Source organism: Ammospiza nelsoni, chromosome 3, assembly GCF_027579445.1.
Source record: "Ammospiza nelsoni isolate bAmmNel1 chromosome 3, bAmmNel1.pri, whole genome shotgun sequence".
Lineage (NCBI taxonomy): Eukaryota > Metazoa > Chordata > Aves > Passeriformes > Passerellidae > Ammospiza > Ammospiza nelsoni.
In genome coordinates, this window is record NC_080635.1 from 22,010,644 (window position 1) to 22,031,134 (window position 20,491).

Consider the following 20,491-nt stretch of genomic DNA (forward strand, 5'->3'; position numbering starts at 1 on the left):
AAAAACTGTTCATGGCTAAGGCTCTCTGAAAGGTTGAATATGCTCAGTAAAAGCAAAGTTCCCATCCCATCGTTTTTCCCACAGATTATAGGAAACAGATTTCTGATGCCCATTTTAATGTTTGCTTAAAAGCGCACAGTGCCCAATAGTGAGTAATGCCCAATAGATGAGTAAATACATTTTTGAGAAACCAAAACAGAGGTTCCCAGATAAAAGCCTACCTAGCTGTAGTATTTTGAAAGAATGTTTGAGAGTTAAGTAAATAAAACAATAGACTTTTCCCCCATTCATAACCTGTGCAAGGAAGGTTAAGTTCCTCTCTGCTGAAGAGCTGGTGATTTTTTGCCTGGAGATCTGTCATAGAGGCTGGTTCACAACTCTCTCCAGTCATACAGCTGGAAGCATCCACAGTTCTGTCTGCCTATACCTTTGAATACACTTGAGTTTTTGTGCAGAAGCTGTTCTCCACCCACACCTCAACCCAGAATTTCTGGAGAGTTTTTTCTAGGAATCCCAAATACGTTAGCAAAGCTTGTTGATGAGAATATTTCCCAGATATAGAAGCATTTTCCTTTCCTGTCACTATATCTCTATTGAGAGACATTTTAGAACCACCTGTTTTAAATACAATCTTTTAAGCCATCCTATTCCATGCCTTTATACTTGTGAAGGGGATGTTCTTGTCCTTGCACAAGGGTTCAGCTTTCTGTGGAAGCAGTAGCATCTGTGACTTATAGAAGACTATAGAGGACTTCATTCCTCATCTGTGTGCCTTCTTTTTACCACACAATAGCAGTCTGGGTGAGCTTTTCATGGGGCTGTCCCCTTCAGCTGGGTACTCATCTCAGTTGAATAGAAACCTGAATTAGATTCTTGAATACAAGTATCCCAGCCTCCTTACAGGCTGCATAAAGGCAAGATTAATGGAATGAAGCACATAAAAGACCAAAGATGTGTATTTTGCAAAGTGGATAACATATGGTTTCTTCTCACTGAGGATTTTACTTATGCTAAAACAGTTTTTTCTTCTTATTCATATAAAGAATAGGATTTTCAGATGCATTTTTTAATATATCACGTATTGTTGATGAATACCAGAAATGTACTGATTGCTACAAATTCCTTTTTCCTTAAATTAATCTTTTATTACCTTTGGCAAAAAGGCAGAGGTTATATATCGCCTTCTTTTGGATTTTAAATATCAGGCTGTATTCATTCAGCAAAAGGACCAATGCTCTTGCAGCAGTTGTAAGCAAGATTCCCAGAACACTTGCTGTACAGGCAAATGGGATCACAGTTCATATGCAGAGCCCAGAACTGTCTTGTTAAGCATCTGCAGTGAAATACTGGTTTCACTGAGCTTCAGCACTGATCTCAATTGAGTTTTACAATTAATTTTACTATTGTATCATATACTTTGGCAAAGGCAATAATTCTGCCCCACCTTGAAAAGGATAAATATTGTCACTTTCTCCTTTGGTTTTGTGGCCTTTATTTCACAGGCTGAGAGTGGCCCTTTCTCAGTAACTCACAGAACCACTGTAAAGACACAGCTGTCCCTTCAGGTAGCAACTTCACAGGCTTAAAAAGGACTCAACTACAAGCAGCACATACAAAGAACAAGGGAAGCAGTAGCATGTGATATCTCCTGAGTGTCCTGCCCGTGTTTGCTGATGGTCTGAAGATACCCAGTTGCGGCAAAACTGCGAAAATGCTCATCATTCTTCACCACATTATTTCTATATGTACACCTTTCCACTTCAGATTATGTATGAAATTGTGGGGTTTTTATATACTCTTCATGACTGATAGCTTTCAAAATTCCTTAAAATTACTACAACAACATTTGAAAGTAGTCAATGTCTTAGCTGAAGCACCAGAGCATCCTACAAAAGGCCTCAGGAAAAGTTTAGTAGTAGTAGAATTCACTTCATAGAATGATAGAATGGTTTGCATTGGAAGGGACCTTAAAGACCACAGAGTTCCAACCCCCCTGCCATGGGCAGGACACCTTCCACTGGACCAGGCTGCTCAGAGCCCCATCCAGCCTGGCCTTGAACACTTCTAGGGACAGGGCATCCACAGCTTCTCTGGGCAACCAGTGCCAGAGCCTCACCACCCTCATAATAAAGAATTTCTTCCTATCATGTAATCTAAACCTATTCTCTCTCAGTTTGAAGCCATTCCTCCCTCTCCTGTCTCTACATACTGCTGTAAAAAGACTCTGTCATCTTTCTTGTGGGTGCCCTTCAGGTGCAGGTTGTAATCAGGTCACTCCAAAGCCTTTTCCAGGCTGAAAAAAACAAGTTCTCTCAGACTTTCCTTGCAGGTGCCCCATCCCTCTTATCATCTTGGTGGCCTCCTCTGGACGTGCTCCAACAGGTCCATGTCCTTCCTATGCTGGGGACCCCAGAACTGGGTGCAACACTCCAGGTGGAGTCTCAGCTGAGAGTAGTTGAGGGACAGAATCACATCCCTAAATCTGCAAACTCTATTTTGTTCTTTGTAATAGCCAAAGTTACTCTGGAAGTACATCTTTACAAAAATTTTGTAATATAAGTTAATAGTGATTTTCAAAATATTGCGTTCAGCTCCAGTGTTTCATTTCTGCCTGCCTAGACTTCTTCAGAAGCAAATACTTATTCTGGGAGAGATCAGAAGGCTCAGCCAGTAACATGCATGTTTCAGATGGACTCTGCTGATCTACCTGCCTTTCTTCTGGAGAGCTGGCCAGAGGCAGTTTGGGCAGCTGTGGTGTTGCGATAAGCAAATATAATCTCATACAAATATGTGACCATGAGTTCAGGGCTCTGCCTTGTTCACATGAGAGGAACACTGGAGTGAAGGCAGATCTGTTCTGCCCCGTGGATGGGTTCACAGGTACAAGCAGTTGCTACTGCCTCATTGACTCATGAGAGCTCTCCCAAAGCGGGTGAAGATTCAACCCTCAGAGCTATTGAGGCTGCACAACCTCAGGCCTTGTGTTTATGGCTGGGGATATGATCTGAGCTCTTGTCTTCTGTGTGACAAAGATCAACCTGCACAACCTCTGGTACAGGCCCTGCATCCCTCCTGCCACTTCAGGGGTGGTTCTACCTTCCCTGAATGTATCCTTGTCAATGAAGGAATTGAGGCAGAACAAGACTTTGAAGGGATCCTGCAGCAGCCTCCAGAGAGTTCTTCAGAGGTAGAGTTACAAGCCTGAGGAAACCAAGTGTGGTGCCAACATTTGTTTTACCATTCTACCAACTTTCCCTTGTGTACATGAGTGCTCACAATATGATAACTTGTTTTGTGAGCAAATATAAAGCAAATGGGAGATGGGAAAATTGAAAGATCTATTTGAGGGAATAATGGCAATATTAGCAAGACAAAATCATTATGTAGGCACGTGTCCCTGTGAGTTTTTGTTTTGTACATGTATTTTTGTTCAGAGTGGGAACAAATGAAGGAGATATTAGAGCAGATGAAATCCAAAACTCAACCAACCAAGAATCCAGCACACATCTAAAGCCAAGTCAGTGGGAATTTTGCCTTATTCATGACTGCTATAGTTCCAAGCATCCTTAATGATAACATTCTTAATTTTATAAATCATACTACAACGCATATAGTCTATATCTCTGATCATGCAATGTGGTTTATATTTAGATTTAAGTTATTAATTTCACCAGTTTGCAAGAGATTTGACCTTTCACTTGCCTTTCTCTATTAGCTACCAACAACCTTTCAGACAGTGATACATTTCTGGTTTGGAGCATCATGAAAATGAAAAGAGAGCAACACAACAGCAAGCATTTTTCAGTGACATAAAGGATAATAAAACTGGAGATTTGGTGATTACTGTGCAACTCAATGAATTTTCAAACAATCAGTTCAGCTAGCAACACTCCATTATTCAAATGATTGTTAAGAAAAAAAATTTTTTCTGGTATTAACAGACAGTTTATAATATGATACAGCATATATTACTTCAAATATGTGAGGGAGAGAATGAGACAAAATAATATTTCTCTTTAATAACCTACACATACCATTTTTTTTTAGTATAAACATATAAGATTAACATATGAGCTTCCCTAAGTTGTTTTGCAGCTGATCTATTTGCGTCCAATACATTGTCCCAATACAACAACAACAACTAAAACTACCAATTTATTTTGTGGAAAAAATGTTGTTCTTCTCTGGGCTTCTCTTCTCACCACATGCCATCAGTAAAAAACATTATATTTTAATCTGAAGTCTGATTCCAAAGTAAATAAAATACTTTCCTAGTTTAGCCATCAAGCTTTTAAATAAGTCACTGTTTTAACTTGTGAAGAGTCCAAGATTAGGACAAAAACTTAATCAAGATGCAAAGAGATGTTAGGATATATTTGGGGCTTTTAAATTGCTTCATAGCCAAGCTCAAAATTAAATGGAAATTATGGGGTTTTGTTACATGTAACCAGCAATAGGCATTCTTCATCTGACAGAGTCAGGTTAATGTTTAAACAAGTTGTGTGGGATCTACTGATGTCCCAGAAAATCCCTTTATCAAGGACATTCCAAATGATGATAAGAGCCTTTAATTTGACCCCAAACCCAAACCTCCAGGTTTTGATAACATTTTATAACATATATCTAATTTCCAGGCATCAGAATTATTTTGGGTATTGTTTCAAAACACAAATTCCCTGTAGCAATGAAACCAACTTTTGATTCTTTGTGACAAATTTTAGCACATTTCAAAGGAGTATCCATTAGTTGGAAAGTGATGTTTGTGGGTCTATAAATGCATTAAATAATTTGTTTAAAATCAAAACTTAAAATATCCTATTTTTTACTGAAAACAGGCAGAGCATATGAACCAACTTTACATGGACTCGGTTTTACTGTTTACACTTTCTGGCACTAGAGATTTACCAGCCCTGTGGCCTCACATTTGAACACATAGACAACACACTTCTAGAGCACAGCCCTACACAGAGAACACATTTCCAGGGCACAGTTTCCTGCCTGCTGGAAGCAGACTTCAAAGCAGACTTTTGCCATTGTCACTTGTTTGTAGATCCATTTCCTAAGCCAGAATTGAAGATGTGACTCCACACTTAAAACAAGAAAGCTGCCTGGAAATTCAACTTTGTGGCCACAAAATGTGAAGTTGTCTGCTACAAAAGGACTATTCTTTCAGGAAAATAAAGGAGCTCTGCAGTCTTAGCTTTAATTCAAGGAAAAAAGAGGTACTCCATGTACCTTGGTATTTATTATGTATGCTAGGTAGGGGTAAAAACATCTTCCTTTTAATTCAACATTAGTTATAGCATTTTAAACATTGTGGAGTAAAGGAGCAATGTTCTTTTTCTTTTAAAAACATATTGGGGATTTTTTTAAACTTACTTTAACTTGAAATTTGCAAAATTTGTTGTTTCAAGCTCACTAGTTGGCAATTCAATGTTTTTTTCTGTTTCGTGCATCCTGAGTTCTCTTTTTAATTTCATATCTTTTCTGAAGTAAATGTAGTCATGAAAATGGATTTCTGCTTGAAATATTATTGACTGGCAAAGGAATTTTGCTTTTATGTGTAAGAACAGCCTGTCTTTATTGTTCTGAGCCCAGATTCTGGCAGGATGTGTGTTGAAGCATATTTTAGACTGCAATTATTAAAACCTCTTTCAGTGTTACATAGAACACATAAGTCTTTTTTAAAAAAATAAAATAAAAACTATTGATTATTTAGATTGCAGTGTCCCTGCAATGCAATGGATTTATTTCAAGAATTAAAATACAGTTTTCCTTTCGGAATGATGGTTTCACTAAACCTTAATAAAGAAAAAAGGGTTACTGTTAATGATGCTCTGTAAATTATCAGCATTTCAGCAAAAAAGATGGAAGTAAAGATCCAGAAAAATATTAAAGTAAAAAAATCCAGACTTTTTCTGCCAGATTTTTTTCCTATTTTACTGAAGTGGGATTGATTTACTTTAAACACAGAAAGTATACAGGAGTCAAAAGTGAGAGAGTTGTACAAAGGTCAGTTTGGTGCGGTTTGACAGAGGCAGGAGTTGAAGAGCTCCCTGCAGAAAGCTCTGTCCCTTTTGGACAGCACAGATTAGTTTGCCTAGATAAGCACTCCATTCTTCTCTCTTTTTCTCCAGAGCATACAGACTGAGCACTAGGTGTACACAGCCTTGTCACCACTGGTCTGGGCCACCCACCTTGTGGAAAGAGCCAGAAATAAGTGTGTTTTGGGTCAAACCTTCTGACTGTTGTGCCAGGAAAGATGTAATGGGAGGTCGGGGTCCCACAGAGGTGGTGTGCCCTGCCCTGAGACTGCTCATCTTGAGGCCCTTGCTCAGTCCACCCCCCTCAACTCACTTCCTAGAGGAGGGCTCTAAGGGCTGGCTTTGTACAGGTGAATAAAATGCATGAATTACCTGGCCTGCATACGAGCTGTGCAAAAAAGAAAGGAGATTGGGCCCCCTTGCTCTCTTTCACTTCTGCCTCACATCCCCAGCTCTGGGCCATTCGCACGGCAAGATCAACTTTGGATCTAAGGACTGCTGATATTCTTTGTTCTTTCTCCCTTTTCTTTTATTTCTCTCCTCCTTTGCTTTGCCTGGGCCACACACGGCCGTCATGTTCTACCCCATGCTCCATACTCAAGTTTGTTGTGGGAGTGGGGAGATTGTGGCAGCATGTGGTGGCTTGTGAGCCAGGACCTTTGAGAAGGTTGCTGTGGGGCTTGAGAGATTATTGAAATGTACCATACAAAATACAAGGGCTTGTGGAAGTCTACTGTAGAATTTAAGAGCTAGTGAGCCAACAGCTTTTGTGCCTACACATGGGCTGGGTGCTGGAGTTATGGTGACTGCACAACAAAGTACAGGAGCCCCCAGACATGTGGTCCAATGTCTTTGTTCAGCCTGATGAGAATTTATAAGGAACATCACAGCCACTGCTGGTTCATTGGAACACCTTGTTCCCACCACCAAAACCCCTTGCTTTGACACTGTATCCTCACACACCTGCAGGGCAGTGCTTTGTCCATCTCAGTTACAGTCATTTATGGAGAACAGAGCATCCACTCAGTCCCCTCAGTCCTGCTCATGCCATTTCAAACAACAAACAGTGGCCAAATAAAGCCAAACTCCATCTCCTTCCAAAGCACTGGACCTGAAGCTGAACACTGAAGGTAGGCTGGTTACCACTGATTTTGGTTTAGGAGAGTGCTAATGCAGCAAAGATTTTGAAGGGAAAATCTCAAAAGTCACAGGCAATTTTTACTCAGTACTTATTCTGAAAAAAATCACATTGGACAATTTCACCCAAAAATTTTGGATTGTTTATATCAACAGGAAACAGATCCTTCCCAAACTTTTTGGGTTTTATTAGCCAACATGAGCTGGCAGAACAGTTAGGAAAAGAGTTCTTAGCACCTGGCCTAAACTCTTGGGGCTATGAAAGAGGAAGCAGAAAAAAAATCCAAGCAAAATTGTGCTGTGGAAACCTGGACTACAGTTTATTGCTTTGCACCTTGAACATGCATTTTATCTTTACAGGAAATACTGCAGCAATAAAAATATCCTTCTCCCAGCTCGCTCTGACCTCCCTTTAGAAAGACAAGTTCTCTTTGAGTAAGTCAGAAAATTATAGATGGACAACTCTATGCATTTACAGTAATGTTTCATGTAGACAGTATTGTCTCAAAACTTGAAACTGCTTAAAAGTGGTCATAACTACTTTAAATCATGTACTTCTTTTTCCTCTCCAACAGTGAAAAATAAAGAAGGATGTAATAAATAAAACAGTGGAAGGAAGCCAAAAATGTATTTGTCTTCATGTTATTTTGTGGCTTACCACATCATACTGAAGACTTCAGCATTATACTGTGTTGAATGTTATGTCAATTTGCCTGCCAGCAGAGAGTGATTCCTTTCTCTTCCAAAAGTGGATATAGGAAGTAAATCCACTCTTTTAATTGCAGATTAGTTTAGATGGGAAATGGTTATACAAACAAGAAAGTTAAACTACCATCTATTTTGTCTATGTCAATCAATCATATTAAAAGTATGAAAAGTCTGGTTAATCTCAACATGATGCCTCTCAAATCCTCAAACATGCTTTGTCAGTAGTGCAGATCTTTTTGACTTCATACTTGACAAGTATTGGGAATTAATTTCCATCTGGTTTTTTTGCTCAATCTTTTCCAAATCCTGACACATTATCTTCTTCAAGACATTTTTCAGCTTTCCCTTGTTCCTGCCCCTGGTATATTTCCAAATTCAAGATCTTGACCAAGTGGAATTCTCACCAAGGTCCAGGAGAAACATCAAACACACAAAGTAAGCATACATAAATTTAAATAATCTTTGAAAACTAAGTACAACTGCAGGGGCTGACAAATGCATGGCTGTATGTATTGATGCAGCTCCTTAACTAATCTAGAAAACTAGAAGGGTTGAAGGCCAATGAAACAGAAGCTACAGGAATAAAACATCATTCATTTGGCTGGAGCATGATCTAGAATGTTCTAAAAAATATTTGCAAGGTGAAAAATGACAACCCCCGTTCTGGGGCAGTCTTTTATTCTTTCTCCTCCACTTTACAACATAATACCTATTTCTAAGGCATTTAGAAGTACCAGAAATATTTTTTCCTTCCATTCTCCTAAAAGACTTTTACCTCAGCTTCTCCATCCTCAGAGAAAGACTGTTTATGATTTTTCCTTATTTCTATTCTTGCTTCATGTTTCTCATTTTAGAATATGTCTTTTCTGGAAACAACTATCATGAAAATACCAAAAAATCATCAATAATCCTAAGGATATACACATATTAAATGTTCATTACACACAACCTTCAAATCCTATCTGATCCCGTTGGCTTGTTTGCATTATGCTTTCTTTTTAGTGTTTAAAGGGTTTTATGGTATTTACTCCCACATTCCTGTGGTGCAGCAACTTTCTTTTGAGATATATTCCAATATTTTCAAATAGATTTAGTTCCACACATAAGATAAAGGTTTATGTTCCACTAATCCAAGCTCCTATATGAAACTTCCATTTCAGAGAAGACAGATGTGCTACTTCCTTCCCTTTACTTTTGAAAAATACTTTTTGGTTTTGAACATTAAGCTGGTGCAATTTCTCCTAATAGGCGAATTTATATTCACACATTCTATAAAATGCAGATTGCATAATACAGCATGATGGCTGTATTCCATTATGCTTCATTACTAGGTTGAAAATTACTCACACAGTATGTTTTTCTCTTTAGTACTCTATCATTCTAAATTATGGCTGCACTGTAGGTTACTCTATCTAGTAAATAAACACAATTCCTGCCTGGCACCCTACTAACAGTGAGCAACACATTCCTTCCCAGGTGGTCCTGGGGCCTTACTTGAATTCTAGCTATGTAATTACATTCAACCTGCCTGAGGGTCTCCTTTAGACTTTGCAAATGTATTCTTCATTTGTCATGATTTTATAGCGGTGCCTCAAGCAGTGGAACAGCTATACTTGCATACTACAGCAATCTTGGTACTTCAGTATAACTTACCTCAGCTGTTTTCCATGCTTTCTAGAATCATGGGGAAAAAAACTGATCATAGGAAAAAACCTGATAGAAAACAACTGTTTTCAGTATTTAAAAAGGAACGACTGAGTGCATTATCTTCCTAAAGAAGTAAAACAGCTCATTCTTCAGCTTTAATGTTCATGATTAACAAATTATCTTAAGCCTCTGACATTGCTTGAGAAAGCAGGGTTAAACTAAATCTAGAGAAAAGTACATAATCACTGACAACTCAGTGGAGGAAAGGAAGTGTAATAAGGAGAAATCACCAGCAGGCTGGGACCTTTTAATCAGTAACTCCAAACTGAATATCCATCTCTGTGGTACACACATTAACACAGTAAAATTAGTCTAAGGTTACAGTTCTATTATTTCAAGGAGAAGTGACCCTTCAGTTAAGAGGGTTAAGTATTTTGGAAGGCATCACTTCAGCATGATTAAACATCCAAAAGAAAGAAAAATTCTAGTTCACTTGCAAAAATTTTGAACAGCAGACAGTGATGCAAAAGAAGACACAAACTCTGCAATCATCAGAACTGCATCAGAAAATAGAGTTCTGTTGCACAGCACTAAAGGTTCCACTGTGAAGGTACTAAGCTCTTTATGCCCAATCCAAGACTATTTGTTACTCCAGATTGTGTTTACCCTTGTGTGAGGACTGAAGACAAGCAGGAGGAGAAAATTCCTGCTTACAAAAAACCCCACTTACATTACACTGGAAGAAGCAGACATTTTCTAAATTTTTGGGGAGGAAAAAAGGCAAAAAAAAATCCTTGGAAAAGTAAGGGAAATATTCTGAACCCACCTCCTTCTTCTAGTAGCTCATAAGACTCATCTCTAATTCAGAAACTACAATACAAATTACTGTCCCTTATCTGACAAATCTGCAAACAGATTTTCCTGTTTCATGTGGTCTAAGCACTGAAGCATTAATTCTTTCTCATATTTTGACTGAGATTTCCTCAGGGCCTGAGAAAACTTTGCTGTCCAAACTTACATACCTGCTGATAATTCCCACATAAAAACACAGATTTCCAATATCTGCCTGCAATAGTAACTATTCAATATTAAGGCATTTAAACGAAAGCATTGTTTAAAGTGTCATTTTCTAGAAAAAGATCACTCTATCAGTTTCCTAATTTCCAAGCTTCAAATTAATCATCACACTGCTACGTGTAGCATACGCACAGTATAAAAGTGATATTTGTGATCAGGGTAAATTTACAGATCTCTCCAGCTTCTCAAGTAAGCACTCAAGAACAATATATTGGATAACTGGTCTAATTTTCCTGAATACCATGCAGATATAAGAAACATAAAATAAATACACAAGGGTAGTGACAAAAAAGACCTTCCCACAAAACTGACATTTCAAAGGAAACCCATCAACAAAAATAGGACACACCTATTTAAAATGGCTATGTATGTCATTCCAGCATTTCCTAAAATTTAATTCTTAATTAGTTATCTAGTTCTGCATTCTAGTTCACCACGTAAAGATAGTTCAACATCTACTCAACAATTACTGAGATGAAATTGGGTATTGGGAAATAGCCAAAAACATGCCAAAATTCTTCCATTTCAAACCCTTAAAATCAGGGAAGAAAAGCAAAGAAATAGACAGAAGGGAAACAGAAAAACTGAAATATTTTAAAAACCAAACAGAAACAACATGAAAATAAGAAAAGCCAAAGGGATGACCTGAAGGCCAAGAATGTGTACCAAAGCTTGACCAATTCATCCACATTGAAATCAGAGGACAGAGTTGAACAAACAGTCCAAAAAGGACAGTGTCATTCAAAAAGGAAACTGAAAAATACAGAAAATTTGAAACTGAGTAACTACAACCAGTGGTTCAGGGATGAAATGTGGTGCAGCAAGAAGGACCAAAACTTGCCAAAATTAATCCAGCTGAAATCCCTAAATTCTGGAAAGAAAGGGAAACAGAGACAGATGTGAAACAAAAAGAATTGAAATTAAAAAAAAAAAAAAAAAAAAAGATAGGACAGTAGGACAGATAAGCAGTAAAAACCAATGGGATGACCTGAAGTGCAGGAATATGGACCAAAGCTTGCCCAATTGAGCCTCATCGAAATTTCAAGATTTCATTCCCTCCCCTGAAATGAAATCCTTCCTTCCAGGAAAGGGAAGGAAATCTTGAAATCAAAAGACAGAGTTTAACAAACACTCCAGAGAAGAGATATGGTCATTCAAAAATAAAATTGAAAAATCCAGAAAATTTGGCATGAAAGCGACTACAGCCAATGGTATTGAGATGAAATGTGGTGAAGTGAGGACCAAAACTTGCCAAAATTAATTCAGCTGAAATCCCTAAACTCTGGGAAGAAAGGGAAACAAAGAGACAGATGAGAAACAAAAAAAAAAAGAAATAAAAAAAAAAAAAACAAAAAAAAACCAATAGGACAGATAAACAAAAAAGCCAATAGGAAGACCTGAAGTGTAGGAATACAGACCAAAGCTTGCCCAATTGATCCTCATCGAAATCACAAGATTTCATTCCCTTTTCTGGAAGGAAGAATTTTCTTTCCTTTTCAGGGAATGAAATCTTGAAATGGGAAGACAGAGTTGAATAAGCACTTCAGAAAGGTGATACGGTAATTCAAAATTAAAATTGAAACACCCTGAAAATTGAAGTGGTGTGACTAAGGGTACTGAGATGAAATGTGGTGAAGTGAGAAGGACCAAAACTTGTCAAAATCACTCAAATTGAAATCCCTAAAATATGGGAAGGAATGGAAACAACAAGACAGATGTTAAACAGAAGAACTGAGGCTTCAAAAAAAAAAAGACAAAAAACCAATAGGACAGATAAACCGGAAAAGCCAAAGGGATGACCTGAAGTGCAGGACTATCGACCAAAGCTTTCCCAATTGATCCTCATTTCCTCATTGAAATTGCTGGATTTCATTCCCTTTCCTGAAAGGAAATTCTTCCTTTCAGGTAAGGGAATGAAATCTTGAAATCAAGGACAGAGTTGAACAAACACTCCAGAAAGAATATATGGTCATTAAAAAATGAAGGTGAAGTCCAGAAAATCTGTAATGGAGACTGATTAGAACTGTTAAAGCTTAACTAAACAATGTATTTGTCTTTATAGCAGTACTTACAGTAAAAGTTATGTCTTGCTTGTGGGTTCCTCATTTGGTGATGCAATATTCTGGAGTCACCATGCTTTTGTTCTAAGATAAAGCATTTTCTTTATTGCTGTGTTTAAGAAGTTTTCTAAACAAGTCATCTCTTCATAACATATTCTCTTTTGAAGCACAGTTATTGCCTCTCTCTGTATTTCCTGTCCAAAATAGTAAATGTACAAATAAAGGTAAAGTGGTAAGTTAGTAATTAGGACACATGGCATTTATATAAGGTTGTAAATCATCATAGTACTTTGCAGATGGTCACTGATACAACATGTTAGGAAATGCCTACAGACCTGAACAAAAATTACTTGGGTCTCAAACAATTGAATAATTGTACCTGAAATGTTCCAGAAGGTTTGAAAGAACATACCTTAATTAAATTACTAAATGAAAACTAGCATTCCCAATAATTCTTCCTTCCTTAAGCATCATTCACATGAAACATATGCAGCATTCAGTCTAATTGTTGCTAAAGGTAAAGATCCCCAGGATGTCAGGTGTGACTCCAAGTAGAAAATTTGTTTCATTGTTTATTGAAGGAAGATGGGCATTGCTACAATTCCTTTTCTTATTTATGATTTTCCTAAGGAGCATTCACAAAATAGGCTGTTAAGCATCTTTTCTCAACAGTATCAATAGTTACTGATCAGGACACTTACAGGAGTCAGTGGTTTGAAAAAGGGACTAACAATCTTTCCCATCCCCTCCCATGTGCTGCAATATTACAAATATGTCAGAAACACATTTTGAAAAAGGATCCTGATTCATATAGGTCCTTACCTTCACTTGTCCACAGACTTGCCAATTTCAGATGTCATTAATTTCAGGCATATTACTTATATTTTCATTGAATTCCTTAAAAGAAAATAATGTGTTGCAATTATTCCATGTTCTAGAAAAGCATAACACAGAGCAATCTTACATAGAAAATCTGGTCTGTTAGTCACAATATTTGTGAAAATATAATTGCCACTAGAGTCACATAACAAAGCAGACAAAGAATAGCATTTTAAGTAATATGATAATGTGGCAGTCATATAGCCTTATTCTTAAACTTCTCACACATTATTTTAAATACTTGAAAATGTCACAAGGGATTAAGAGAATGACTGTAATCACCTTTGCTCTCTCTCTTAAACATGCTATATAATCCATTTGTAAATATATGCAGGCACAAGCAAAGGAATATCTTCATCAGCAAAAGAAAGTCTAGCTTGACCTCTGGGATTCTAAAATGTAGCCAAACAACTATGCATGCTTCATTTTCAAGCCACTTTTTAATATCCAAGTCTTTTTGGCCAAGAGATGGACTCAAAATAATACAATCAGAAAACAACAGCACCTGTTTCTGAAGTCTGCATCACAGAGAATTCATTCCCACTCCTATTCAATGAAAAATGAACTTTTTCTCATAAATTCCACAGGTTGCTAATCTGGACCCAGACTCCAGAAACAGAACCACAAGCAATAGAATTAAAACATTGTGCTCATGCACAGTCATATGATGTCATTCCTTAAGGTTTTCATAGAACTTCTTAATAGAGAGAAGCACCAAGTGTGAGTCTCTGTGGTAGATACTGCAATCATTTCACACACCTAAATTTTACAACTTCCCACCTATTAGGAGCTCTGATATTTTGCTTAAAGCCCTGAAGTCAGGCAAACATCGTAGAACACCAGAGTTTTGTTTTTCATCTTTGATTGTTCTTTGTTGTATCTTTTTTGCAGTTGGAAGTATGAGTTGTAGTTGACAAAGACCAAACAAAACAGCAACACAGTAGTATTTTTTGTTGACTTTGAAACTTTGTTCTTACCAAGAGCCAGACAGCTATGGTGGAGATGGACATGCAAATTCAAGGAAAATCTGCCTTGCAGCAAGACTTATCTGTATGTTGTTACTAATCACTAGTGTAAGAACTTTAAATTAGAGAATACTTGCTACTTTTAGGCATTTATAGTAGAGGATCTCATCTACTCTGTAAGTAACTCAACTGTTCTGATAGACAATACTCATCTGCTCCCATTTAATTTGAAGTGATACAAATCTTTTGATCCACCCTTCAGTCTCTCTGTGAAAATAAACCTGTATGTGCTACCACCTAAGAACCAACCAAAATCAATATCACAAAAAATCAAGCCCAAGGAATTTTGGGTAAAAAACCACAAAATTCTTAGAACTGCAAGAACCACTAAAAGTGGTCAAAGCAAGCCTAAAAGCATAAATGATCATCACAGATTTTCCAAATAACATGTGTTTCTGCTCTGATTCTGTTTTGATTGTTTGGCCTTTTTTTTTTCTACAGGCAAACTCATTTGTCTGGGTGCAGGTTTATGAAAATGCTTTCAGATGATCGATTCTCTTTACTGAAGTTGTTTTTGATCATTTGGTTATTACAGAAGCACACAAATTGCCTGGTGTCATTTCTGCTAAATTGTGTATCTCAGTTCTGTGAGCAAATGCCACAATTCCCTGTAAATCATGTGTGCCTGCACTTGGGGACTGACAATAATTAGGAAAGTATGAATTACATTCACTTCATATGAGACAGTTAATGAAAATCTTCACGTGTAAATCTAGAGTAGGAGAAGAGTTAGACTCTATGAATAAGAGACTAATTGATGAGTTTTCTTGGAATTCCTAAGGGAATGGGATCTCTGCTGGGCTTTCCACTGAGAATTAGGGCAGATGAAATTATCTTTTCTTTGATTAAATACTGCAAATCTCATTCATAGTCTAAGACTATGTAGCCATAACTCTGAAATCAAGTCTCTTCAGGATCTTCAATTTTAGTAATTTGCATTTTCTAGAAACAGAAAAAAATATTGCAGCTAGTAATATATCCTATATTAATTTCAATCTTGTCCTTACAGTCTATTTCCTCCCTTTCTTTTCCCTACTCTTTTCTCTCCAACCCTGTCACCAAAAACATTTTTTCAGGATCTCTTTAATCTCATCTGTAGAATACACTTAGATGGTCCAGAAGATTTTCGCCTCAGATAGAGAAAATTAGGTTTAGAAAACACACAAAAATTGGTTCCTTAAGTTTATCTGCTTTATAAAAAGACTTTTACCTTTTTTTTTTATTTATTCTGCAATTTTGTCCATTTATCTATATTTTTTTCCAGTGGCAATTTCAATTTGCAGCTGTGAATATATTTCCCCTACAGTCCAAATTATGCATTTCAGTAGAGTTCAAGAACATTCTTGACCCCTCAAAATCAGTTTACCTGTCTCTCTTTTTCCATCAAAAACTCCATGAATGAATTCCAAGTTCCTCTTGGCAGAATTCCAGCACATGAAAACACACAGTTTTGACTGGTAGACCACAACCACACACAATGCATACACACAGCAACCTAGGCTTTGGAGCACAGCAGCAGAATACACCTCACTGTCACAGCCGAGACAGCTGCAATACACGCAGCATCATCATACAATCTCAGAAAGCATCAACCAATATAGAGCCCAAGTGAAAGTAATGGTCGTCTCACTAGTCCTAAACACATTCATAGTCTTAACCCTAGTAACCCTCTCCACCCCAGTCCTATTCCACTTCTATCCAACAACCTCAAGAACACCCCCAACACAATTACAAACACAGGCAAAACCTCCTTCTTAATCAGCCTAATCCCAATAGCAATCTACATCCACTCTGAAACAGAAAGCCTCACCTTCTGAGAATGAGAACTCATTATAAACTTCAAAATCCCTATCAGCCTAAAAATAGAGTTCTACTCCCTTACCTTCTTCCCCATTGCACGGTTCGTATTATGAGCTATCCTACAATTTGCAACATGATGTATGACCTCAGACACCTACATTACAAAATTTTTCACCTACCTACAAAATAATACCACACCAGAAGGCTGTAAGCATCCACTCTCTTCCTTGTTTAGCCCAGCCTTTTACACCCCTCATGCTCATGCATTGCACCTGTGTGCCCTCTGTTGCCTTTGGTGGTTAGTCAGCACACATGGGCACTCCAGGTCTCATTGCTTTCAATGCTGCTCACCTGCTGCTCACAGCTGGAGCCCGTTAGGAAAGAGGTTCAGCTGCAGTCTCACTCCCAATGAGCACAAACTGTGTGCCTACACCCAACCTTGGAACTGATCCCAGAACCATTTTCTCTAATGTCCAAGAGAAGCTTTTACTGTGCTGTATCAGCTAATAGAAGACAGAAAGCATTCAAAGTTTCTGCCTTCTACCATGATGTATAAACCTGTTGACATATTGCAACAAATAAAACCAATTGCTCAAATTGCCCTTCTCTGAAGAAGGTAGTAAAAGACTTTACTGCTTACAAAGTTCAGCGAAGTTCAAATGCTTTCCTCACACCTAAGCTATGGAAAACTTATCAAAAAAAGACAGAGGAAACACTTGAATGTCCCACAAGACAATTCACACCATCCAGTTACTAAAACTACTAAGCTAAAGATATCCACTTCATCATCTGGAGTAACTGGCCTCAGTGCCTGGTATCCGAGAAAATGAGCCAATTCCAAACATAGCCCAGAACAAAGCCAGTGCACAGAGACACCTGAGCACACGGGAAAGTTACTCCCTCAAAGTTTCATCCCATGAGCACATTTAGTTCTTGTCAAGAGGATGAAAACTCAATAATCAGACCTCAACATCTTCCTAAACATCAACATCTTCCTCTCTCTCTGGTACCTGAAGTTAGGTCCTTTCCTCTTGACCAAAACCAGCTGAGTTTCAGGACTTGCAGGTGTTGATTTTAACCAAACTCACAGTTTGTGTGACTCATATACTGCCTTACAGTAATCAGCTTTTAGTGAGCTGTTGTTTGCTGCCTATTAGCTTCTAGCTATTACCTGTCACATCAGCCACAATGCCTGAAAATTGTCCCACAGGTAGGCTGTAAACCTGCTAACCCTTGAAATGTGCAAGTTTAGCATTTCAGCAAGCAAGCCCTAAATAAGAGTGGGTAAATAAACCAGGAGTGCACTCTTTTATTGAATCTGTGACTGTCTTCATTGAAATGACGAATGCTTTCCTTATTTAAATAAAGACATCAGCCCTGTGAAGATACAACTTTCCTAAACGTGTATTGTTTTATATATTTGTACCAGATAAGCCATTTATAGGGATAAACTGCACCAGTCAAAGAGTGATATTATTATGTCATGAATAAAATATTCAAAGCAAGTATTTTTCTTATCAAATCTTATGAGATGAATGGAATTCCTTTAGAAATCAATTACAAAGAGCATTTTAGAAAATTCCCACATAGAACTCTTTAGAGTTGGAAATGTAAATTAATTTTCTAAATAAAAATTTGTCCTCTGCCAAAGACATATGGACCCTAAATAACCAGTCCTCTATATACAGGTTCTCTAATAATGCTTCTGTATACAATTTCATTTCACTGAGGAAATATTGACTGTATTCTACTACAGAAATACAAATAATTGGACAAAATAAGGTACTTTGACTGTGCCAGACCTGGAAGAATTAAGGTTAAAAATTGCTCCTGCATAATCCTTCAGTTCCTCATTTACACTGCAAGTACAGAAAAGTCATGCAATGCCTAAAAAATTCTGATCTGCTGAAGCTGTTGGAGGATAAGGGTTTGAACCTATGCACCTTCAGTAGCACCCCAGGTAAAACTGTAGCATCAGCACCATTTATTTCGGGTATAATTAAAGTATGTGCAATGATGATTTTGTTTTCATCTAAGGAATAAGGAACAGATCCACAGGAACCAAATTGTGGATTTTAGATGCAAAATCATATTTTTAAAGGCATAGACATCTATATGCACCTGTTGGCAAAAAAGTATTATTAAACAATAGGAATTTTTTGTGTTTTCATATTACACATTATACTGACCCAAAACCACAGCTGCAGTGAAAGCAAAAGGTGATGAACCCAAAATAAAGAGAAATTTATTTTCACTCGGTGTGACAATAATTTAAAAGATCCAAATGACTGCAAGTATTTATGTGATTATTTTTAATGTAGAAGTAGATCCAGATTTATGTACTTGTCATGAAAGGTGCAGAAGAAATTAATATCATCTTAATAAAATTTCTCTTTCTTAATTTAAATATTTATTAATATTTAAGGTTATAAATCATGCAAAACATGTAAGAAAGATACAGTTCAAAAGATGGATATGGAAACAAAGCACAAGAATGAATATGAGGAAATAGCATTAGAATACAATAACAGAATCAGAAAAACTAAGAAACAAAATGAGTTTTAAAAGCAACGATTGATACCAAAAAAAAAGCAACCAAGGGGAGGTTCAATTAATACTTCATAATTCAGTGAAAAACAAAGGAAAATACAGACTGATTACTCCACAAGGGAAAAAGGAAACAACAGATGACTCAGAAAGGTTGAAGTCTAACGAAATAAGGAAAACTGTACAATTAACATCATTCTACTCACCTTACTAAGCTGGAGCTCCCCCCAAGAATAAGACACCCCATGTCTCCATGGAAAAAATTTATGTACCATGAGGTAAGTTAATGGCAGTCACCAGATTGCTGGTAAATTAATATTTATGTTTTGGCCATTAAAGTCTGGGAAGGAAAAATGAACTATTTCAGCCATTTTGCATGGAACAGTGTGGCATGAGAATGTATTTGGCTTTTAGGGGAAAGGATAGGAGTATGACAACTTCTGTTTCTAAGAAAAGCACACTCATCATGAATGCTATTGCAGCAGCCTTAGATATGGCCTCAGCCAACAGTTAGGAGAAGGAATGAGTGCTCATGAAAAAGCTGCCAATTTGGAGGAGAGAATGGAGTACGAAAAAAGAAATCTGGGTAACCAACAATCCAATTCTGCCCTGTTTTAATCTGGCACAGCTTTCAACTATTTACTGCATTCTTTTTTTCTTGTAAGATCATCCTCTTCCAAAGAAGAGAGAAACAGCCTTCCCTTAAGCAGATGATCTCTTCAAACATGCTCACAAACTCCCAATTTCAGCCCAGCCAAGGATAGATTTTGAAAGCTGGATTCTGTTCCTGCTGGATGAACAGAATCAGATGGATGCTGTCTGCAGCTAGATCTGCAGTTACTTGCTATGCCCAGCAGATCTGTGGAGCCAGGATTAATTTGAAGACTGTGAGACTGTATCACTAGACAGAGACAGCATAAATCCATATCCCTAGCATGAGAATGGAGTTATTTACTGTCAGTTTTCAGAAACTGACTAAAACTTTGTTTCAATTACATGAGAGTACATTTCAGTTATAGAAAAAATGTGTGCTTTTGTATATTTGAGGCAGATGGATGGCTGCTCTGTCTTAGAAAAACAGAGCTCCATGTTAGAAAAACAATACCCCGTAAGATAATATTTAAATATTTATACATAAAATAGGTGATGCCAGACAGTCAAACATTTCACACATGTCGTTTACATTCAATTAAGCTGTTGTGTTGGATGATGGCAATGTGACATTAGGAAATTGTAATGAGCCCTTCTGATGAGTCTGACTGCCATCCAAGTAGCATCTCTGGAGCAAGACTGGCTTCCTAAGTTGTTCACATCCCCACCACCCACTCAGAACTTCTGATATAAGTCTCAAATCTACATTGCTATAGTAGAGAGGTGAAAAATCTTACCAAGAAATATCAACACATAACTGGGTTGAACCAGGAGCCTGTCTAATAGCTATGTTTCTCTTTCAGTGCTGCTGGGCAGTGTATTTCAGATGGTGGGGGTGCTGTGAACATCTCCCTTTGCCTTCATCTGAAGGAAGGCAAAAGCTCCATGGTCCTTTGAAAAGGTCAGTATTAGTAAT

At 37.5% G+C, this 20,491-nt stretch overlaps 1 protein-coding gene across 2 annotated transcripts in view; it reads right to left on the minus strand.

Moving 5' to 3' along the window:
- The window catches only part of KCNK2 (potassium two pore domain channel subfamily K member 2), a 113,557-nt gene extending 94,331 nt beyond the window's left edge, over nt 1-19,226 (minus strand). Inside the window, exons 1-3 of one of the 2 annotated variants that reach the window (XM_059469550.1) lie at nt 19,131-19,226; nt 13,496-13,570; nt 12,686-12,867 (exon numbers count right to left, since the gene is read on the minus strand). In XM_059469550.1, coding sequence (XP_059325533.1) covers nt 12,686-12,719 — 34 coding nt within the window. In that variant the 5' untranslated portion in view covers nt 12,720-12,867; nt 13,496-13,570; nt 19,131-19,226. Of the gene's footprint in view, nt 1-12,685; nt 12,868-13,495; nt 13,571-14,529; nt 14,740-19,130 lie in introns of those variants that run through there. The other variant, XM_059469551.1, reaches the window with a different exon arrangement.
- Between the last annotated feature and the right edge of the window lie 1,265 nt (nt 19,227-20,491).